Here is a 22,415-nt window from a genome sequence, read left to right as displayed (position 1 = left end):
TCAGACAAGGCTTGAGCCAAGATAGCCATGTTCCACTAAGTCATGAGCAACAGAAACACAAAAATAAAGAATATCAACCAACAAGTGGCGTTGAAAGGAAATCCGGGACTAGTAGATACAGATGTTCACTTTGATACTACTTGATGTTTTCATCTTGGCTCTACTTTCATGTTCATATTGATAGTGTGGGCCAATACTGTCTTCCAAAATACTCCGCAAAATTAATGATAGCTTACTCTATCTCTACAGAGCCAGTGCTGTCTATTTTTTATCTATCTTGATTGAGGTGTGAAGTAGATCTAGTAGATGTGGTATGGTGCAATGTGCGTGTAGTTTTCTCTTTCAATGCCTGGAAGGCCTAGTAACTCTTAGCTTCTACAGTGGCCCCAACTTTATGGAAATTCTCTTGCTAGTGGTGCTATACATGAAATTGCCAATACCACTGGGAGGAGTGCTGGTTTACAGCTTGGTGCTGCTCAGGGTGGTGTCGGTTCCTATCACTTCGGCCATTGACGTCATTAGCAAAAGCTGCAAACACCAATTATAGCTTTCATTGGCTAAGATAGAGTGTTTGCCCATAATGCAAACTAGCTAAACGCACAACCAGCCAATCACACACTACGACACGGAATTAGTGCCGCTGTTTGCACTACTCTACTAGGGCTTATATACATCGACTCATCGAGCCATTATCAAGATATGCCCGTGGATTTGATTTCACATTTTGCATACTAAAAACCTTCATTCACGATGGAAGCTAAAGTGCCATTGTCTTCAAGATTGGAAGAAGCCCTTCGCTACCTCCTAAGCTCTCAGCCAACAAGACAATCCATATGTAAATGCGGCGCCCACCACGAAGGCCCAGGATGGATATTCGAAACGGACACATGGTCGCAACTCCAAGCTCTTCGACAAACCCTTTGCCAACGACCTGCAATTTCAAATATCCCAACAGATATCCTCACCCATATTGAGGCAGTGATTCAATACAACAACCAACACAAGTTGCTCACCTCAACAACCTCCATCAGTCCCGACGTGATAATCAAATCCCAAGCTCCAAATAGCAAACCTCTTCGAATATCCTGCTGGAAAGGAGATATTACCTCTTTAACAGATGTCACGGCGATCGTCAACGCCGCAAACGCCCAGCTGGAGGGCTGTTTCAGACCCGAACATCTATGCATCGATAATGTCATCCATTCGGCTGCTGGGCCACGTCTACGGGATGCTTGCCATACCCTAATCAAAGCGCAGGGACACCTAGAGCCAGCCGGCTCGGCAAAAGTCACACCTGGATTCCTTCTTCCGGCAGAATGGGTTCTACATACAGTTGGACCACAACTAAATCATGGAGAGAACCCGGCAGCAAAGCACAAAACTCAGCTCGCTTCTTGCTATCGGGCCTGCCTAGATGCCGCTGATTCATTACCCTCTTTCGCAGACGGCCGGAAAGTCGTCGCATTTTGCTGTATCTCCACGGGCCTTTTTGCATTTCCTTCCGCTCTTGCAGCAAACATCGCTGTGGAGACTGTGCTATCCTGGTACCAGGAACACAGCACGACCTCCATAACAGATATTATTTTTGACACATTTCTCCAAAAGGACGAGGTTCTTTACCGGGATTTACTCACAGGATTGAAGCATAGCTGCCCCAATCTCATATACTCGCCATCCAGTCTACTCTCTCAACCCCAGCCCCAAACTCCTTTAAACCCATCGATCCTAAAAGCTCGCGCCTGGCTCGAAGACGCATCATCACTCATCATAACCGCCGGTGCAGGTCTCTCAGCCGCAACAGGCCTCGACTATACCTCAACAACCCTCTTCGACGCCAATTTCCCCGCCTTCAAGGCAAAAGGTCTTCGCAGGCTGTATGATGTGTTCGGGTATCATGGCTGGGACAGTCCATCCCAGAAATGGGGATACTTCTTCTTGCATATGGATATTGTGCGTCGGTGGCCTGTTTCACCTGTTTACGGACTCCTACGAGATATAGTGGGTCGGTTTGAGGAAAGCAGATATCATATCCGTACGACGAATGCAGATGGTTTCTTTGTTAAGAATGGGTTTCCGGTTGAACGGATATCGACGCCGCAGGGTCAATACAAATATTTGCAGTGCTATGGGAAGTGTAGGGCTGATGCGGTTTTTCTTTCTGAACCTTTCATTGATGCGGCCTTACCGTTTCTTGATCCTGTTTCACAGGTTCTTACTGATGAGACATTGGTGCCGAGATGTAGGTTTTGTGGCGGGGAGTTGACGCTGTGTGTGCGTGGAGGTGATTACTTCAATGCGGGGCCTTTTAGAGGGCAGGAGAGGCTTTGGCGGAAATTTTTAGAGGAGTTGGATATTAATGGTGGACAGGCTGGGGAAACTGTTATCTTGGAGTTGGGAGTTGGGTTGAATACTCCTGGTGTGTTACGATGGCCGAATGAGGATTTGGTAGCTGAATCCTCGAATCGATCGTTTCGGTTGATTCGAGTTGGGATGGAGGCTTCAGGTTGTGTGCCCTGGGACTTGGAAGAAGAAGATTTGGCGGTTGGAATATCAGGCGATATTGGCGTTGCGTTGGAGTTATTGTCCACTTGAGGAATTAAGGAGCCTTAACTGTAAAAGTGATTCATTAAAAAAAAAAAAAAAAAAAAAAAAAAAAAATACCATCATCAAGGGCTGAGCGCCCAATCTTGCATCTTCAGAAATCTAAAGGAAATACATGAGCAAGTTTCAAAGATCCCTACTTCGCAGCCGCATTATGTACTTCAACTACTCCACCAAGAACTTTACACGCACAGATGACCTCCAAAACAATTGGCAAAAATTTGTAAAAAAAATTTAGTATCAAAGAATAAGTAAAAAGAAAGATCTTTTCGATCTGTATCCTGGCTGTAGCCGAATTCCGCTCACTCTCCTAAGCATGAGCCGCTGAAACTAGGACCGGAACCACCTTAGCCAACGCGCATGTCCCAAATCAATTTGATCAAGTATCTGGGGGATTAACCACTAGGGCAGTGGGGCTTATGTTTGAGAATCTTTCCGAGACCTGAATGTTAAGGGAACATTCCTTGACATTCTGGACCACCCCCTCTCTGCATCTCATACTCTGCGTCCTCTTCTCTATAGCCTATGCTCCACATGCTCTCTACCTTTCATGCTTCTTATTCATTTTCATGACACCCCGTCATAAATAACATTGGAAAGAGTATAATTTAATTTTAGTAAAGATGAATCCGAGATGTACAATGGTCTAAACGAAAAATCCGAAAAAGAAAGTGGATGCGTAAATCATTGAAATGTGTCTTTACCCGAGATCGCTTGATGCAGAACCTGAGATGCTCTAGTTCTTCTCCATGCTGAGATACTTCGCCTCCGCGCCACGAATACAAGCAATGTTCGCACCGAGCTTGTTGATGGTCTCGATATACTCGTCGTACGGGTCAGAGTCGAAGACGATACCACCACCAGCCTGCAGGTAGGCAACACCATCCTTGACCATCATAGTGCGAAGCGCAATACAGGTGTCCATAGCACCGGGGTCCTCTTTGGATCCGTCGCTGTTGGCAATGTTGTAACCGAAGTATCCAACGGCACCGGCGTAGACGCCACGCTTCTCGCGCTCGAGCTCAGCGATCAGCTGCATGGCGCGCACCTTGGGCGCACCGGAGACGGTACCAGCGGGGAAGATTGAGCGGAAAGCGTCGAAACGGGTCTTGCCGGGACGTAGGACGCCGGAGACCTGCGAGACGAGGTGCTGGACGTGGGAGAATTTCTCGACGACCATCATGCGGTCTACTTGGGTGGTCATCGGGTCGCATACACGGTTCACGTCGTTACGGGCTAGATCCACCAGCATGACGTGCTCAGCTCGGTCTTTCAAACTGCTGCGCAGCTCGTCGGCTAGCGCGGTGTCTTCTTCGAGAGTCTTGCCGCGCTTCACGGTACCCGCGATTGGGTGGGTGATGATCCGGCCGCGCTCTTCCTTGACGAGGAGCTCGGGGCTGGCTCCTACGAGCTGGAAGTCTTGACAGTCGATGTAGAACAGGTAGGGAGAGGGGTTGACAGTGCGGAGGTGGCGGAAAAGGTTGTAGGGGTGGAGAGATGTTGGCCGAGACAGCCGTTGTGAGGGCACGGTCTGGAAGATATCGCCCTTGCCAATGTGCTCCTTCAGGACCTTCACGTGGTTCTCGTAGCCCTCCTGACCGATGTTGGAGGTGTACTCTTGGTTCTGAATGATAGGGCCTTGCGGCGGCATTGGTGTGCGGTCTTGCAGCAAAGTGTCAATGGTTTTCTGGATGATCTGCTCTCCCTTGCGGTATTCGGCCTCGATGTCGGCATCCGATTCGGGGATCGGGACATAGGTGATGACCTTGACGACCTGGAAGAAATGATCAAAAGCAACAATAGTGTCGTAGAGCATGAAGAATGATTCCGGAACGCCCAGCACATCCTTCATGGGCCGGGCAGTCTTCGGCTCGAAGTATCGGACACAGTCATAGCCCACATATCCAATTGCTCCGGCAGTCAGAGGGGGAGAACCAAGCCTGGAACAGTGGCAACGCGGAACTGGGACAGCTCCTCTTCCAGGTAGGGCAGAGGATCAGCCTCCGGACCATGGCCTGGACCGGTCTTGATAACTTTTCGGGGGTCTAGCAATGCCGAGTCAGGAAAACATGAATACATAGCAGCTCGCCTACACGTCACCCACCTGCGCCAACAAAACTGTATCGTCCGATAGTCTCCGTGGTCGCGGCGCTCTCGTACAAAAATGACAAACGAGAACTATGTAGATTGAGAATTAGCCTGGCTGTTCTAGAATTCCCCGCCCTGCGGGGCACGGCCGCGACACTACAAGGCTCGCACTTACTTCTCAGCAAGCTTAAGGTAGGCCAATGTAGGGGTCAAGAGATCGGCAGGGATCGAAGCAGTGACTGGCAGCAAGTTTGGGGCGAATTTGGAATTTCTCGACTGCGAGATGACCTCTCGCGCCGTCTCGAACGACGGGACTGGAGTAATCTGAGTCAGAGCGCAAGCATCGTTAGCAATCTGTCACTGACTAAGAGGGTACTTAAAAAGTCGCGCAGAGACGCTGCACTTACCAAAGGCGCCATTGTCTGGTGGAATTGCTGTTCTATGACTGGACAAAGACCGGGCTTCCGATGACACAGAGAGATTTGGCGGTGGGAAAATGAGTCGATGTGGGGCTTCGACTATCTCTTGAGGTACGGAGTATGTAGTCTGTACTACCCACTTCAGTCTTCAACCACGATGTTCGGTACAATATGGATTGAACGCTAAAATGACAATCATGAACGGAATAGCAATTATTGATAAGCTACACTTTCCAGCTCCGACCACAACAGCGCCCTGTGTAACATTCCCCGAAAAGGTTAAGCGTGGGGTGTTATCAATAAGCGACGAGGATTCCGATGTGATGAGTAGAAGCTGCAGATCCCCAGCCACTGGTGCAATTGACAATGGGTTCTGCCATCACTCACCATGAAGAACCATTTAAACACAAGTACCCACATGGAATCACCGGAAGTTAATGGTCTCTCAGTGACCAAAGCCGAACTTGAACCAATTGAATCCATCAATCACACCCCAGATACCCGCCCAGCCACACGAACACCATGGCAAGATCGTCTTGCGGAATTGGCGCATCTTGCATCGGCATCCCTCGGCGCAGATAGCAGGGATAGTAATGCAGGCCCATTGATTCATCGGCACCTCGACGCGATTGAAGCTATCCTACGCGATCCGCAGCCGGAGTTCGCGCAAGAGGTAGCGCATGGCGGCCGGCGGCGAAGCTTTCGCACAAAGTCTTTGCTAGGAGATGCTGATGCTGCGGAGCTAAAGGAGCCAGATTGGCTGGCGAAGAGCCGTAATGAGGAGCGCAAACGGCAAGGAATGGCCTCCCAGCTCACGACGCTTTTGGGGGAGGTAACTTCTTTAAATCAGGAGCTACAGCAACGGCATACGGAGTCTGTTGAGATTCGAGAAGTCTATGAGGATCGATGCCGGGGGTTGACGAGGACGGTAGCTGAACTTGAGGATGAAGTATCTGAACTGTAGGTGCACACGTGCTTCATTGCTTGTCTGGGCTTTGCTTATCTCGTTTGATTTTAGTCGCTCGGATTTGGTGGAAGATGCTGTTGAGTTGGAAGGCATTCAAGGAACGATCCATGGGTTGCAACATTGGATTGAAGGGATGCGCGACGAACAGAAAAGAGCCCGGCTTGCGAGAGATTCTGTGCGCCGAAAAGCTAAACGAGGATGGGGTGGTCGCAAACATATTGATGAGATTGGCGAAACAGAAGGAGAAGTTGTCCTTGAGGGACTGAGCGCCTGGATGCGTGGATGGAAAGATGTTGAAGATGGATTCAAGATCCGAGCACGTGGGCGAAGAACAAGGAGAGAACAGAGACAGCGCCAGCTATTGAAAACTTGAAGGTACAAAAGCATATCCAGCGGTATAAACACGATGTATAGATAGTTCTACTATTACGATTACTATGAAGATTACGAGAAAATGCAAATTATGGCAAGCATGACAGTGTGACTTTTAAAGATTACTACATTTCAAGATCAATGCATTTTGCTTCGAAATACAAATCAGCGAGATTTAAACCACCAACCTCCCAGTAATAAGAACAGAAAAATCAAAACCAACTCTCGCCATCCGTTTCGTTCGCCGTGCCCAAGTCCTATTCCAAGCAATGCATGCCGTAATGCATCTTCTAAATCAACAATGTATGTCCGGGAAAAATGATAATATGTAGAACAAATCGGGTGACGACTGGAAGACTTGCGCCATCTTCCACGACGGGAGAGGGTTGGTCAACAGGAATTGACATTGGATCGTACTTGGAAGGATATGGCGTTTGATGGTCTCCGCAGGTCGAGCACCTTTTTCGGCCTTGGGCCTCAGAAGTGAAAGGTGAGACAGAGGCAGAGTTGTGAAGCCTTGCCTCTGTTCAAAGTATCAATTAGACCAGTTTCATGGTCCTGTACTTCGATGTAACAAGTGATTCAACACCGCACCGCGAACCATGAGGGAAAGATAAAACAACGAGCTATTTTCGACACATCAAGCCGAATGCCTTAACATTGGTTTTTTATTAAATTTGAGTAGAGCGGTCACCGCTGGAGATTAACGATAGCCATCTGAAAGAATTCTTAGTCAAATATCTTGGCTGTGGCACTGGTGAGGAAGACTTACCTTATTTCCAAACCCATATGCAAGCTTTTTTCCATCGGTATCCCATGATAGTGTGCATTCGGTTCGCGTTGTATGACCATTCTGCCCGTTTGTTGGGGCATCGGCTTCTTCCTTTACCTCTTTTGAACCTGGAGCAGTCCAGACAGCCATGTGATCCCCGCCGCGCTCGGCATTCCAGATAAAGAGACGGTCTTTGCTAACTCCCGCAAGAGCGTATCCATCAGGTGAGAAGCCACCAGCAAAAATGGGGATGTCGGAAGCCAGGTGGAATCGATTGTTAACGCGTTGAAACTCCTTTTTTTCCAGATCTACGTCCCACACGTTGGTGGTGCCATTTGCTGAGTATGTAACAATAGCGATTGGGGATTTCCCTGTGATCGAAGAGTTTCGTCGTTGTGCGGGTGACTGAGGCCGGATGTCAATAGCCGTGATCGGCTCCTTTTGTGCATTTTCAATGATAATGTCGTGGGTTGGGATCCAGATCACGGCTGTCTCAGAGTCTGCCGCACTTTCATAGCCTGCCACCACTACGACAGGACCATGGCTGGTTTCGGTAGAGCGAATAAAGGTCCAAGGGGTTTCCCTGTCGGACGTGTACTCCTTGATCAAGTGAATGTTCCGGTCCACACTACATTGATAGACCATCCCATCGCCACACGCAAAGATTTCATTCCGTCCAGTCCATACCAGGTCGTAGATTCGGTTTCTAATGACCATGGTTTGGTACTCGTCAGGTCGTTGGGTACCGTCCCAGAGTGCCAGCTCGCAGTCCTTTTCGTTCGACGCAACGATCACCAGCTGAGGGGTGTTTCCTGCCCAGTACAGACCATTGATAATTCGAGGGAGATCCGGAAGCATATCCACCACGTTCCCCTCAGCGTTGTACATGGTAATCGCTCCTTTCATGTCCCGCATCGAGGCCACGGCTAATTTGTCACCGATGCCATCCCAGGCGACAGCAGATACATATGACTCGCTAGTCTTAAGATCAACAAACTTATTCTGCACAGGCGCAGATGACGAGGACAGTTTCCACAGGCTGCAAAAGGACTCTCCTCTCGTCACAAGCATTGTCGGGTCTCCAGGTCGCCAAGCGGTATTGATCACGTGATCATCCAGATCTAGGCAGGCGGTATCGGATGTCAAATCGGCAGACTTGGCGGGGGAGATCTGGACGCTGGCGCTGGCGCCCGTGCTGATTGTGGGTTCCTGAGGCACCTCATCGGCCCCCATGCTCACGTCCCCGTCCACATCCACATCCGGGTTAGGCGAACCCGACTTGCTTTCGGTCTCGGCGTCCACATCCATCGAGTCGCCATTGGTTTCGCCTTTGCGCTTCATTCCGGGAGCCTCCGGTGGATGACCGTTAGTTACGCGGTCACGCGCAGGCTCTGGCGCGGGGTGGTCTGTGCCAGCTTCATCCCGGCTTTTCAAAGCGGCCAGCTCAAAGGGCTCCGGGCCGAAAAAAAAGTCGGAAGGTGTAAATTTAATGGGATTACCCTCCTATAGACGAAGGTTAGGATATGCCTAGGCCAGTATCGCTAAGGTTCCCGAGGTATTGCGCGGGCCTACCTTGTCAATTGATGACTCTAATTCATGATATTGCAGGCCCTTTTGGACCAACGACACCAGCGCGTGAGTCTGGATGTGGCGCGCAAATGGTAGATTCTGTGGCTCCGGATACCACGCACGCTGTAGTGATACAGCAGCTTCGCCATGACCTGTAGCACGAGGTTAGAATGGTTCCAGCAGCTAGAATGTGCCCACGCATCGGCGCATGGGTCTCGGGTGATATCGAATGAATAGAGGAAAAATGCGCAAGATACGAACCTGACTCCTGGAGGTACCTGTGTAAGATGAATCATGGGTTAGTGGTTTGCGAATGCAAGCAGGTCGCGGGGAGTGCCCAGGGGGGGGCCATCGTACCTCCATATTAGGTAGTTGACGTGATGCGATGTAAGGTCAGGTTGTGCCATGATTACATGTGCGACCACCTAGGGGCGGAACATGCCAGATGGGGGAGTGGATGGCGCTTCCGCAAGGGAAGTTGGAAAATCAAAAGTGGAGGTTTCTCGATGTGGAGACAGGAAGGGCCGGAAAAAAGACCAAGGAAAAAGGGGGGCGATCTGGAATGAATCAAGTGGGTAGGCGCGTATTCTGTCGGGGCTGAATATCCCGGGGGTGATGGGTCAAGGGTGTACGTTGATTTGAAGATGCGGACTGCGAGGTTGGGGAAGGGAAAAGAGAGTTTGGGGAAGAAGGAAAGTGAGAAAAGGGACGAGACGGGGATAAGACGCCGATCTGGTAGGGACCAGAAGACACTCTCGGGGGGAACAGTAGCCGCTCTTATGGCAAGCAAATGACCTGTGAAAGGGAGAAGAGAAACAATTGAAGATTGGAGACCTTCATGACGGTTGAGCTTAAGCGCACTAGCCACTGGGAAGTGGGTGCTCCATCTTGAATGCAAGAGCCAATCCTGTGTGGCGTTCCTCCACTCGCGGCCCTGTTCTCGTGCGACTCGCTTACTCTAAGGGACTTCTCCACTTTAATTCTCCATTTCTTACTCTAGTCCTTTACTATGGATGTTAAATCCAGAATGAGTTCCATTTGTCCTTTTTCCCCCATTATGCCCGGATCTGACGGGATCTTTGTTATTCCCTAGCGTGCAACATCTGCACGCACCCGAACCCGGCAACACTGCAGGGCGGCAAAAGGTGGATCGTAGCGTGGATCCAGATCCCAACTCCAGGGCTTGTGCACAGATATCAGATGAGCTAGGATCCCTAATTTAGATTCCACTATATATAGCTCGTACAATAGATGATCTAGTAGTCTCTATGGAACATAAAGACCAGAAGCCCTACCGGTTTCTATTGGTAGATATATACGGTCAGACATGTTTCCGACCATCACATTCTGACACCGATCAGTGATCCACCTACTCTATATGTCGCTACAGTACTGTAGCTAAGGTATGCCTCACATCTTGTCTCGTGAAATTTCAGAGTATGATGACCTAACCTCCAAGGTTACATAAGAAACATCATGACAATGAAACCTAATGTATCAGGTCAGCAAGTCTAACTATTCCACCAGGTTAGGTCACAGGCACATACCTAGTTGAAGTCGCGCCCAGGATATATCTTTAGTTTCTAGTCAGCAGAGACGACACTTGGAAGATGGAGAAAATTTCGGCCACCTGTCTCTAAGTCGTGGTGGTCTCTAAATATACCTCGCAACACTATATATTGAGTCTATCTTGATGGTCCCCTCTTTGAAGAGATATATACAAGTTAGACTGCCATGTGTTGACATGATTGCCTACCCAATAGCCCTGGCGTATGGAGTACACCATTACCAATTGCCTTGGGAGAAGACTTTTAATTTAACCTAAATATTTAACCTCATCAAATACAAGCTTCAGTAATACTAGGTATTTTTTAAACAAGACTTTTGTATGTGACAGATCCTCTCCGTGGTTCGGACTACAGTAGGTGCTTAGTGGACCCGCGCATGTCAACTTCCGTTGATCTGTGTGGCCTCCTCCGTCTACAAACTTCGGGTTCAGCTCAACAACACGCCTGCGGTCTCGCACGCCGCGAGTGCCCTACAAAAATGCCGGTCCGAGTCAACATTCCCCCTGCTACTCGTTTCTTTCTCGTCAGCCTCCTCGCCCTTTCCTTACTCTACAACATTGCTAGATGGCGTGAACTGGACTACACCCCCAACGGCACCCAAATTACCCCGATCATTCCCTACCTGACTCTCGTTCCTTCTCAATTCTTCTTCTATCCTTGGACACTCGTCACCGCCACCTTAGTCGAGCAGAATATCTTTACTGTGCTTCTGAACGCTGCTACCATATTCTATGGAGGCAAGTACCTCGAGCGCGCGTGGGGATCCCGCGAGTTCAGCAAGTTTATCGTGGCCGTCACCGTGATCCCCAATGTCGCGATCCTTCCAATCTACCTCCTCTGGGGCGCAGTACAGGCCGAGAATTATCGCAGGTGGGTAATTCCCTGCTAGATCCCTTATTTGTGTCTGATCTGACCCTTCTCCATGTACAGCGAGACCCAGATCTGCGGTGGTGTCGCCATCCAGGCCTCCTTCCTCGTCGCATTCAAACAACTCGTCCCCGAGCATACCGTTGCGATTTTCAAAGGACTGATCAAAATGCGCGTCAAGCATTTTCCGGCGCTATTTTTGCTTCTTAATACCCTCAGTGGCATCTTGATCGGCACGGACACTGCTGCAATCTTGTCGTGGCTGGGTCTCCTGACTAGCTGGACATACCTAAGATTCTACAAGCAACAGCCCGACCTGACTGGAACATCAACCGAAGGTTTTGGTATCAAGGGTGATGCCAGTGAGACCTTTGCCTTTGCTTGCCTGTTCCCCGATGTGATGCAGCCCCCGATCGCCTTTGTCGCGGACCAGATCTATACATTGCTGGTAACAGTCAAGATCTTGAAACCATTTTCGGAGGATGATATTGCATCTGGTAACCAGCAAGTACTGGCCAGAGGCGAGGCGGGCTTGCCAACTCTCCTCAGCAGCCGTGGAGGGGGAGGAGGGTCCCGGGGTAAGCGCGAGGAGGCTGAGCGCCGCCGTGCTCTGGCACTCAAAGCGCTAGATCAACGACTACAGACTGCTGCAGCGGGCCGCGTACATGCTGGCCCATCTACACTGGTGGAACCAAGTGCAAGTGCGACATCGCCGACCCCGTCCGCCCCCACTGGGCAGGCCATGCTCGGTGGAACCACCTACAATCCAGATCACGCATAAAATTGGGGAATGGAGTTTGTTGATATTTCGGGATTTCTTGGATTGACTGGTTGGACATACACCATTCAGCGCATGACACTCGGTTCTAACGAGTACTGTACCTGCGACTGTCGCGCCTTCATCTTCCTTCTCACGATGTACATTGTCTTTTCATACCTTGGCTTGGATCTCGGTCCTCCATTGGCTTCATTTCCCCAATGTTTTACGTGATGACCCTTTTTTTATCTGTTCCTTTGCTTCCCTCTGTTCATGGCTAGACAAGCGTGTATTCTTTGAAATAAATTAGCTCTATACTAGTTGCAAGTAACCGGACCTTGCAATGAAAATTATAAATGATTCAATGCACCTTTCCGATGCTTTGGAATAAATATTTCTCAAAAATACATAGTTATAAGGAAAGAGACGAACAAAAAGATGCTATGCTACAAGTGGGTGCCCCTTCCAATTTCGAGAGAAGAGAATCCAGACTAGAGAAAATCAACCCGGGATATCTTAGCTCTGCTTCAGCTTCTCAACCTCACCCCGCGCCTCAGCAAGCATACGCTCCTGATCCTTCTTCGCCTGCCGCATCGCTGATATACGCTTCCTATCCCCAACAGCCTTTTCGGTAATAGCCGCCAACCTCTTTGCCTCAGCCAAATCCTCCTCAGAAGGAGGAACATCCGCCGCACCCGTCGAAGCCTGCACCCGAGTCCAGATCTCCTTAGGGTCCAGATTCTTCAGATCCACAATAACAGACTTCTCAGTAGCCTCCGGCTTCGGCGCATGCTTATCGACCAGTCCCTTGCTCGCAAGTCCAGCTGCGGTGCTGCTCAATTGCTCGTTGAAGTAGATTGTCAATGCGGCCGGTCCTTCTTGGTCTTCGGTTTGTTGGACTGTCATTCCGACGCCAGGATTGTGGTATTTCAGTCGCGGAAGACATTGGCGCCAAAAGAGTCTTGCGCCGTGGTGGCCGCCGTAAATCTTCTTGGCGTATGTGAGGTGGAGGCGGGTGACAGCTGGGAATTCTTTTGTGGCAGTTGCTTGGCTGGGGAAGAGGGCGGCCCCGAGTCCGACTCGGACTTCGAGCATCTGCAGAACATTGTGTTAGCATTGATGTCTCTATAGGGTATATGGGACTCCGTTGTGCTGTGTCCGAGAGTGTTTCCAGTCTCAATTGGGATCTTTGGGATGTCGAGGGTTGGAACTGATAGCGCGGAGAATGAATGGGGGTGTAGGGGAATTTACTCTCTGTGGAAAAGGAAAAGAAGTTAGTTAGCCGATTTCCGTTTCAGGTTGTTTGATAGTCCGTATAATTGAACTAGCCTTGAGCTCTAGAGTGACTTACTGTCTTCAGCTTCCGCATCCGCTTGAGGAAGTTGACCATGATGGCAGATTGAGCCGCGCAGCGGCTGGCCTCGAGGTAATAGATGTGTTTTTTTGAACCGCCTGCAGGGATAAAGCAGCCTAATTAGCCAAACTCCTACCCAGTGGTCTCACAAAAAGTTCGGGGTGTGTTGTCGTTGATCCGGGGAATTTTGCGGAAACTGTTGCGCCTCAAAAGTTGCTCCGACATTAAGGTCACGTGATAACGATTTATCACAATACGCAACCTATTTGACATTGAAGGATTGGTACAAAACAGACTACTTAAATAAATAAAAAATACTTAGTTAAGTACAATAAAGCACCTTATCTATTCATGACTCATTGTTTCGCGTGTAAATGCTTACTGCTGTTCTATGCAAAGGCACGAAACGTAAATTACCACAATACACACTGCAGATAAATGCATTGATACGGCTGTATTACCAACTGAGTCACCCACTCATTATCGATTATCGATTGTCGATTTTATATTCCCCCGCGATCTTCATTCTCTGCCCCTCGGAATCTTGCACAGGACATTATCCTGCTGAGAGAAACCATGGCACCTCCCGCCGTCTCTGCCGAGCTCGACCCGAGCAATGGCTCTAAGAACACCCTCAAGCTTGAAAATGTTAACTTGCCCCTCCCCCTCTATTGACTCCGATTTTTAGCCGTTACTGACCGAACTCAAACCTCCACAGACCGAGAAGCGTGACACCCTGATCGCAATTGAGAAGAAATACCAAGCGCAATGGAAAGAGAACAAGGTTTTCGAGGTCGATGCCCCATCCTTCGAGGAGATCCCCGAGGGCTCCATGACCGCCGACCAGATGCGTGAGAAGCACCCCAAGTTCTACGGTACCATGGCCTTCCCTTACATGAACGGTACCCTGCACGCCGGACACAGTTTCACTGCCTCCAAGGTCGAGTTCATGGCTGGTTATGCCCGCATGGAGGGCAAGCGTGCTTTGTTCCCGCTTGGTTTCCACTGCACTGGTATGCCCATTAAGGCCTGTGCCGATAAGCTTCGCGATGAGGTGAAGATGTTCGGCCAGAACTTCGAGGGCTACCAGGAGGAGGAGGAGGCTGCTGCCCCTGCTGCCCCTACTCAGGAGTCCAAGCCCGAGGTTAAGGAGCAGGCCGAGAAGTTCTCTGGAAAGAAGAGCAAGGCCGCGGCCAAGACCGTTAAGATGAAGTACCAGTTCCAAATCATGCTGGCCATTGGTGTCCCTATTGAGGATATTCACAAGTTCGCTGATGCCAACTACTGGCTGGACCACTTCCCCCCGCTCGCTGTCCGCGACCTCAACAGCATGGGTGCCCGCATTGACTGGCGCCGTGAGTTCGTCACCACTGACGCCAACCCTTACTTCGACGCTTTCGTCCGCTGGCAGATGAACCGCCTCCACGAGCTGGGTAAGATTCAGTACGGTAGCCGTTACACTGTTTACTCGCCTAAGGATGGCCAGCCCTGCATGGACCACGACCGCACTGAGGGTGAGGGAGTTGGTCCCCAGGAGTACACTGCTATCAAGCTCCAGGTTAAGGAGTGGTCTCCCAAGCTCGCTGAGCTTGTCAAGGGCAAGGTCGAGGAGGATGCCAAGGTTTACTTTGTTCCCGCAACCCTGCGTCCCGAGACTATGTATGGCCAGACCAACTGCTTCGTTGGTCCCAAGATCAACTACGGTCTGTTCAAGCTGAAGGAAAAGGAGTACATCGTTGTCACCAAGCGTGCTGCTTGGAACATGGCTTTCCAGGGTCACTTCTTCGATAACGACAACTTCCCTAAGACTCAGGATCAGCTCCCGCTTGTCGTTGAGGCTCCTGGTTCTGACTTCGTCGGTACTCTGGTCAACGCCCCTCTGTCTTTCCACTCTGAGGGTGTCTACATTCTGCCCATGGATGGAGTCTCAGCCGCCAAGGGTACCGGTGTTGTCACTTCCGTTCCCTCGGACAGCCCTGATGATTACGCCACCCTGATGGATCTGATCAAGAAGGCCGAGTTCTACGGTATTAAGAAGGAGTGGGCCGAGAAGGAGATCTACCCTGTCATTGAGACCCCTACCTATGGCAACCTGACTGCTCCCACCCTGGTTAAACAGTTGAAGATCAACTCCCCCAAGGATGTCACACAACTCGCGCAGGCCAAGGAGCTGGCTTATATGGAGGGATTCTACAAGGGCACCATGCTCGTCGGCGAGTACAAGGGCGAAGCCGTCAGCTCTGTCAAGGACAAGATTCGCAAGGCGCTCATTGACAGCGGCGATGCCTTCCCCTTCGCCGACCCAATGGGCAAGGTTGTCAGCCGTAGTGGCGATGACTGTGTCGTTGCTTACCTGGGTCAGTGGTTCCTGAACTACGGTGAGAATGATGGCCCGTGGCAGAAGACCACCCTTGACCACGTTGTCAACACCCTCAACACCTACGCTCCCGAGACCAAAAACGGCTTCGAGAAGAACCTGTCCTGGCTCAACCGCTGGGCATGCGCCAGAACCTACGGTCTTGGATCCAAGCTTCCCTGGGACAAGCAGTTCCTGGTTGAGTCTCTGAGTGACAGCACTATCTACATGGCTTACTACACCATTTCTCATCTTCTGCACGGTGATCGTTACGGTAAGACCGTTGGTCTGCTGAACCTGCAACCTGAGCAGATGATTGACGAGGTCTGGGACTACATCTTTACCCGCCGGGAAATTGGCGATGACCTGATTTCCAACAGCGGAATCAGCAAGGAGGCTCTTCAGAAGATGCGCCGCGAGTTTGAGTACTGGTACCCTCTCGATGTCCGTGTCTCTGGTAAGGATCTTATCCAGAACCACCTGACCTTCTTCCTGTACATTCACGTTGCTCTCTTCCCGGAGAACCTCTGGCCCCGCGGTGTTCGTGCCAACGGTCACCTGATGCTGAACGGTGAAAAGATGAGTAAGAGTACCGGTAACTTCCTCACCCTGAAGGATGCGGTTGACAAGTTCGGTGCCGATGCTACTCGTATTGCTTTCGCCGACGCCGGTGATAGCATCGAGGATGCCAACTTCGAGGAGGCTGTTGCCAACAGTAACATTCTGCGTCTTCACACTTTGAAGGACTGGATTGAGGAGGTCGTCAAGGATGAGACCCTGCGCACCGGTCCTGCCGATTCATTCGCGGACCAGCTGTTTGACAACGAGATCAATACTCTTGTTCGTGAGGCCCAGAAGCACTACCAGGAGTAAGTTTGAACCCAATTTCATTCTATGTAACACCCCGCTAATTACCAACTAGCACCAACTTCAAGCTTGCTTTGAAGGCCGGTCTCTTCGACTTCACCAGCGCTCGCGATGCCTACCGTGAGGCCGCTGCTGCCTCCGGCGTTGGCATGCACCGCGATGTCCTGATGCGATACATTGAACTCCAGGCTCTCATGCTTGCTCCCATTGCTCCTCACTGGGCTGAGCACGTCTGGCTTGAGGTCCTGAAGAAGGTCAGTTTTCATTAAACCACTGTTCTCGTCTGCTCCCCATCTAACATGAAACAGTCCGAATCCATCCACTTCGCTAAATTCCCCACCGTCCCCGAGCCCTCCCCCGCTCTCTCCGCCGCCCAGGCTTACGTCCGCGGCACTTCCTCGGCCATTCTCTCCGCTGAGGCCAACTTCGCCAAACGTCTGTCCAAGGGCAAGAACATCGCCTTCGACCCCCGCAAGCCCAAGAAGGTTACCATCTACGCCGCTAAGAAGTACCCCGTCTGGCAAGAGAAGTACATCGACCTTGTTCGCGATGCTTTCGATTCTCTCAACCTCTCCATCAACGACAAGGAGCTTAACGGCAAGATCGGCAAGCTTGGTGAGATGAAGAAGGCCATGCCCTTCGTCCAGGGCCTTAAGCGTCGTCTGATCCAGGGCCGCGAATCGCCTGACACTGTCTTCGACCGCAAGCTTCCCTTCGACGAGTTCTCTGTTCTGTCTCAACTTGTTGGTGGCCTGAAGCGCTCCGCTGGCTACAAGGAGATTGAGATCATTGCCGTTGATGAGGGCGGCAAGACTGGTGAGGTTGTTGGTACTGGTGAGAAGAAGGAGGGTCTTACTGCGGAGAACTCCATTCCTGGACAGCCTACCTTCTCTTTCTCCAACATTGAGTAGAGGAACAGTTCATGGATATATAAAGTTGTTATTTCCGGTGTCAATTAAAGAGTCATGCTTGATGAGCTTATGCTTAGAAAAAGAAGTGCATTTCATTTTGTTTTTGATTATATCTTTTGTTTGATTCTGGATCATAGATGGAGCTGCAGAGACTAGGTTTTCGAGCAAGCTTGTGGCTGGAGCTCCAATACACCCAAGCTACCTTGACGTGCCCTCAATTTCCCTTGAATATTCATATTGCACAAGTTGAATTTTTCTTTTGACAGAAAAATATTAGTTAAGAACAATAAGCTGCCGGTAGATCTCTCGTGGGACTGTCGTGGCGGGCCGACCCGAATGGGGCCAGACCCTTGAAAACACGAGTAAAAGGGGTTGCACGCGATGAATGGGGGCGGGAGTTCGCCTCAATTGTTTCGTAAAATTTCCTCTTTTGGGATCTTGGGGAATATGAGAATGTGAAACATATCAATAAGAAGTACTTGGAAACGTGTTAGGAGATATTCGTATGGATTCATTGCTGCACATAGCCAAGATAGCAATGAGAAGCTCAGCTTGGGGGCAAAGAAACTCCCTATATAAACCAGGGACCTTGTTATGGTCTTGGCATACCTTGGCATAGCCTAGTGTGGGAGTATAGCCCCATCGCTTACTGAGACATATCCTTCATCTGGAAAGCACAAGAAACCCATGACATGGATAAGATCCTTTAATGGAAACGATGACTGTATATTCACTGGTCTATCCATGGCCAAGATATGCATGACCTAAAGAGGCATATGTTTGGTCCTGAGTTATTCTAGGGCATAGAGTATACGCATTCGAGATAGAAATACTGAAAATGGACATTTACAATGGCTTGGCTCATGGTTAAATAGAGAGAGGTTTCCTCGACAGATCCAACATCATCAAATCAATCAATCAATCAGCCTAACAATCCAATCTACTCTACTCAATCAACCGATCTCCCGATCAACCAATCCACCACAAAGATGCAGTTCATCACCGTTATCATTGCTACCCTGGCCGCCGTTGCCACCGCTACTCCTTCCCCCGATGCCTTTGAGAAGCGCACCTGTGTCGGCCGTGAGTTGTCCTTATAGAACAAAACCTGGAAAAAGAAGCATCTGACTCTCTTGCAGACTACAAGGTTGCCTGCGAGAACGGTGGCACCCCTTGCTGCGATGGCTGGCAGTGCGTTGGTGCCACTGAGTGGAACGCTGGTGTTTGCATCCCCCACTACTAAGAGTGTTAGAGGGCTTGAATGGACTTGATATTTGTGCGGGCATAAATAGAATTTGATGAGATCTTCTTTTTTTCTTCTTGAATCTCTTTCTGTTCTTCCAATTGGATCGCGTAGGATAATATGCCGCCTTAGTAGATTCTGTATACCACTATTCAAACCTATGCGTTGGATTCCCTAGGCTAAAATGAAGAATTATTTTGATGGCTACGAAATTTCATATATTGACTGAAATGACACGGAAAATTTCAGAGCGAACGTGGAATCTTGAGCTTCATAGCTTCTACATAGCACTTATCTCTAAAAAAACTGAGCTCTACCCATCTTTTATTGAAACCCCTATCATGGAGTTATCATGAAATAGCTATTTTCTTTTCCTTGAATCAAACTCGTTAAGTGACACACTTTGAAGTCTTCCGTTTATGATGCGAAGTTCCCCTGTACACTGTCTATTACCATTCAAATGGGTATTTCGGCGAAATATCCAGGGGACTGGTATTCACCCCAACTGGTACCGATCAATCCAACCAAGAGAATAGTACTTTGTAAAATTCTTGGGGAGCCTGGAGGAAGGGTGCATGGCCAAGACCAGGGAACATATGGAATGTGCAATTGGGAATCAGGGCTGCGGCAGCAGGTCCAAGGACGGAATAATGACCCAGAGTTGCAGCCACGGCTGAGGATGACCATGCCTTTCCTAGCGCTGTCACGTCATTCTCGCCTACCATGAGATAGGTGCTTGTTTTCAGGAGAGGGAGCTGGTAAATGATAGGCTGGCTTAATAAGGCATCGGTGACGAGAGCCATCACATAGGCATAGTCAGGGCCATAGTCGCCCGCATAGATGTTGGCTAGCATATCAACCCAAGTGTTGTACGCGGGCTCCCAAGTAGCATTATAAAAGTAACTCGCCTGCTCATATGCCTTGAGCGTAGTAAAGTTCTGCACAACTTGGGATTCGTAAGTCTCGTCGATAGCCAAATAAGGTACACCCTTGGCTACCCAGTCCTCCAAACCCAACGGATCAACAAGTATAAGCTGCTGGATGGTATCTGCGTACATAAGGCCGTAGCGGGCGGCAATCATGCCCCCCATGGAGTGGCCAATGACAGTGACTTCATCAATGCCGAGCGCGGTGAGTAGGCTGTTGATATTCTCCGCCTGCTGTTGGACGTTGTAAGAATAGCCTTGGGGCTTGCTCGACTTGCAGAAGCCAATATCGTCGGGCAAGATCACTCGATAGCCCTTTGCAGACAACTGGCGTGCTGTGTCAGACCAAGTGACGCTGCAGAAGTTACCGCCATGGAGCAAGACTGTTGTTTTGTTATTGTCATGGTGGCGATCTGCAGGAACGTCCATAAATGCCATCTCCAGGTGCTGGTGTTGGTTATAGAATTTGAAAAGCTTCACCGGCCAAGGGTACGTATAGTTGGACCCGTGCAAATTGGTTGGCACATGACCATTGTAGATGGTGCCAATCGGATCGGGATTAGATGCGGAGACAATCGCCCTGCATGACAGCATCACCGAGAGTGCGCTGAAAAGACAAAAGACCCTCATTATGTGTTGAATGTCTGGAAAAAGACCAGAATAAGTCTTTGAGTGCCCAGGTGGCTGGTACGAGTGGAGTTTCACAAGGTGAACAGCTGATTATCCAAGTTCATGCGTCCCCCGCGATATGTATTTATGTACGTACCTGGCAAGCTAGACCCACATTAAAACCGTTTAGCAGTCGCAAGGCTGTGCCAAAAATGCACGGATACCTCTTTTCCGCCTCCTTGACCATAGCTCACTAGTTCGTTACCTTGGCACATTCCAATAATGCAGTAGGTACTGTCCTTCGGTAGTGCACGTGTAGGAGATTATTGGTCAATTAAATTAATTAACCAGAGGCATTATTACGAAATATTTCACTTTAAAGCTCACGGACAAGCAGTTCAGATATCCTGTATATTTGGATAGTTCTTCTAAAACGTTCTACATGTCCGCTTAATAGTTAGGTATCGTACTTGGTTTACAAATACATTTTGCCTTTCCTTTGATCATGCAGCGCAAAACTACATACTTACCAGTCTCTCGTGTAACGGTTGCAATTTATCGCTTAAACTTTGACTAATAATTAGTAAGTTCGGTTGAGTCCTAGGACGGTTAGTAGTGTTTTGAATATAGACTATCTTTGCGTATTTCACGTACTAATGAGAATTTTAGCGTATAATAAAGCGGCCTGATCACAGGTAGGGGATTTCTGGCATAAAATTAATAATGCCCTTTCCCATATGTACGGCCGACCGTTTTACTTCACAATAGAGCGGAACTCGCCTTGCTTGGTTTTGGCCCCCAACCATTTAGTAGTGTTTAATCAAAGATCTCTGCTAGCGCTAGAGCACGCTAGGCAACGTTCCTTTCACAAAGCAACTTCTCACTAGCCAGGTACCACACGGATGCTTAAGTTCCTCTATTCTGAGATTTATCGAGAGCTAGCTGATTGATTGAAATTAGACCTTTGTTGAGAGGGTCTATATAAAAGTCTTGATATAATACTGTACTGGGTACCTTGAAGTGATCTGGTTGACTATACGAAACATAGATTGTGTTTAGAAGGCTATTGATTCAACCTGGCTTAGTAGTATCTTACCACTTCCAGGTCGAAATCATGTTCTCCTCCCAAGTTTCCTTCCAATGCCTCGTCTTCCCAGTCACATACTTGTAGACGTTCGCAATCCTCCCCGACACTATTTCAAATACCCAAGGATCATCACTTTCCACCTTAGAGACAGACCTTCCGGGTACCGCACACATGGCAATGAGGGTAGGACAAACAAGTAGCGTAGAGGAAGCAACGAGGATGACTGCAGTAGTTCTGCATACAGCTGGGATAACAAGAAAGATCTTGGTTTATCTTCGTAAAACTTCGCGTCGCTCAAGAGCCAGACCCAGAGTTAGTTTCAGCCGCGTCACGCGCATCAGCCGCAGCCTCAGCGCTAGCCCAGGCACCATCCAGCTCATTACACAGGTCATCACTAGCGATAGCAACGACCACGTCTTCCATGTCTTTCAGGTAGTAGCCGCCATTCTCGGCATGGAGCAGACCGTTCGGATTGATCTTCACGTAATCGTTCAGGGATTGTCTATCGTGGAGAATCACGATATCAGTCGGGGGTGAGGTTTGATACCGGGTTAGACCTACAACCATGACGTTCATGAAGCACAGGACGTGAACGAGGGAGGTGAAAATGTATTGCATGTCGAAGTCGTGAGGGGTAATTAAGGTGTCTATAGATGTCTTAGTCATCTATCTTTCGGCCCCTAGGGCCGTGCATACTTTTGAGTTTATAGCATAGATCTTCTGTAAACATACCTTCAAGACGCAAAAAAGAACGATGAAAGCAGAAGGTGCTATCGATTCAAGGTCTTTAGCTATAGCAGTCAGTCGATGAATATAGCGAAGTAGAGAAACCTAGAGAAGATGACTAACCTCTGAAATTTCTACTAGGATTTTGAGGGAAATTACTGTGAGAAACAGAGACAAAGATGGGGATGTTCCAAACCTGGGAGCAGGAAATGATGGGCAAATCAACTTCTACCATTTTTCCCAGACTATGGTCCTTCGGAATGCGACTGGCCGGTCAAGGATAAGAGTTGTGACAAGAGGGCTATGTAGGGTGGCTACCAATGCACGGATCTTTCTACCGCGAAACCAATAGTTCC

General features: G+C 49.3%; 10 protein-coding genes across 10 annotated transcripts; 5 read left to right on the top strand and 5 right to left on the bottom strand.

The window, feature by feature from the left end:
• Positions 1–750: 750 nt before the first annotated feature.
• On the top strand, positions 751–2,592 carry N7484_011116 (uncharacterized protein; the record flags this gene model as incomplete). The annotated part of the gene is made up of 1 exon (XM_057121503.1): positions 751–2,592. The coding sequence occupies one exon, from the start codon at positions 751–753 to the stop codon at positions 2,590–2,592; it is 1,842 nt and encodes a 613-aa protein (XP_056967257.1).
• A 745-nt stretch (positions 2,593–3,337) lies between these two features.
• On the bottom strand, positions 3,338–5,108 carry trpE (anthranilate synthase TRP2; the record flags this gene model as incomplete). Its single annotated transcript, XM_057121502.1, has 5 exons — positions 3,338–4,471; positions 4,537–4,646; positions 4,706–4,779; positions 4,865–5,013; positions 5,097–5,108. The coding sequence occupies 5 exons, from the start codon at positions 5,106–5,108 to the stop codon at positions 3,338–3,340; spliced, it is 1,479 nt and encodes a 492-aa protein (XP_056967256.1).
• A 418-nt stretch (positions 5,109–5,526) lies between these two features.
• N7484_011114 (uncharacterized protein) lies at positions 5,527–6,448 on the top strand (the record flags this gene model as incomplete). Its single annotated transcript, XM_057121501.1, has 2 exons — positions 5,527–6,068; positions 6,127–6,448. 2 exons carry the CDS (start codon positions 5,527–5,529, stop codon positions 6,446–6,448), a joined length of 864 nt encoding a protein of 287 aa, XP_056967255.1.
• Positions 6,449–7,137: 689 nt separating this feature from the next.
• N7484_011113 (uncharacterized protein) lies at positions 7,138–9,195 on the bottom strand (the record flags this gene model as incomplete). Its single annotated transcript, XM_057121500.1, has 5 exons — positions 7,138–7,164; positions 7,220–8,722; positions 8,792–8,940; positions 9,050–9,066; positions 9,146–9,195. 5 exons carry the CDS (start codon positions 9,193–9,195, stop codon positions 7,138–7,140), a joined length of 1,746 nt encoding a protein of 581 aa, XP_056967254.1.
• A 1,639-nt stretch (positions 9,196–10,834) lies between these two features.
• N7484_011112 (rhomboid family protein) lies at positions 10,835–12,004 on the top strand (the record flags this gene model as incomplete). Its single annotated transcript, XM_057121499.1, has 2 exons — positions 10,835–11,226; positions 11,287–12,004. The coding sequence occupies 2 exons, from the start codon at positions 10,835–10,837 to the stop codon at positions 12,002–12,004; spliced, it is 1,110 nt and encodes a 369-aa protein (XP_056967253.1).
• Positions 12,005–12,496: 492 nt separating this feature from the next.
• Positions 12,497–13,370, bottom strand: N7484_011111 (mitochondrial 54S ribosomal protein mL61; the record flags this gene model as incomplete). The annotated part of the gene is made up of 2 exons (XM_057121498.1): positions 12,497–13,075; positions 13,332–13,370. 2 exons carry the CDS (start codon positions 13,368–13,370, stop codon positions 12,497–12,499), a joined length of 618 nt encoding a protein of 205 aa, XP_056967252.1.
• Positions 13,371–13,910: 540 nt separating this feature from the next.
• On the top strand, positions 13,911–17,468 carry N7484_011110 (leucine--tRNA ligase CDC60; the record flags this gene model as incomplete). Its single annotated transcript, XM_057121497.1, has 4 exons — positions 13,911–13,982; positions 14,053–16,559; positions 16,613–16,811; positions 16,866–17,468. The coding sequence occupies 4 exons, from the start codon at positions 13,911–13,913 to the stop codon at positions 17,466–17,468; spliced, it is 3,381 nt and encodes a 1,126-aa protein (XP_056967251.1).
• A 989-nt stretch (positions 17,469–18,457) lies between these two features.
• On the top strand, positions 18,458–18,711 carry N7484_011109 (uncharacterized protein; the record flags this gene model as incomplete). The annotated part of the gene is made up of 2 exons (XM_057121496.1): positions 18,458–18,551; positions 18,608–18,711. 2 exons carry the CDS (start codon positions 18,458–18,460, stop codon positions 18,709–18,711), a joined length of 198 nt encoding a protein of 65 aa, XP_056967250.1.
• A 515-nt stretch (positions 18,712–19,226) lies between these two features.
• Positions 19,227–20,267, bottom strand: N7484_011108 (alpha/beta fold hydrolase; the record flags this gene model as incomplete). Its single annotated transcript, XM_057121495.1, has 1 exon — positions 19,227–20,267. One exon carries the CDS (start codon positions 20,265–20,267, stop codon positions 19,227–19,229), a length of 1,041 nt encoding a protein of 346 aa, XP_056967249.1.
• A 1,360-nt stretch (positions 20,268–21,627) lies between these two features.
• On the bottom strand, positions 21,628–21,951 carry N7484_011107 (uncharacterized protein; the record flags this gene model as incomplete). Its single annotated transcript, XM_057121494.1, has 1 exon — positions 21,628–21,951. One exon carries the CDS (start codon positions 21,949–21,951, stop codon positions 21,628–21,630), a length of 324 nt encoding a protein of 107 aa, XP_056967248.1.
• Positions 21,952–22,415: the final 464 nt, after the last annotated feature.

The sequence above is a fragment of the Penicillium longicatenatum genome (genome assembly GCF_028827895.1).
Source record: "Penicillium longicatenatum strain IBT 33135 chromosome Unknown contig_7_segment0_segment0, whole genome shotgun sequence".
Classification (NCBI taxonomy): domain Eukaryota; kingdom Fungi; phylum Ascomycota; class Eurotiomycetes; order Eurotiales; family Aspergillaceae; genus Penicillium; species Penicillium longicatenatum.
The sequence above is the reverse complement of the archived record's forward strand: the minus strand, read 5'-3'. Positions and strand labels throughout refer to the sequence as shown.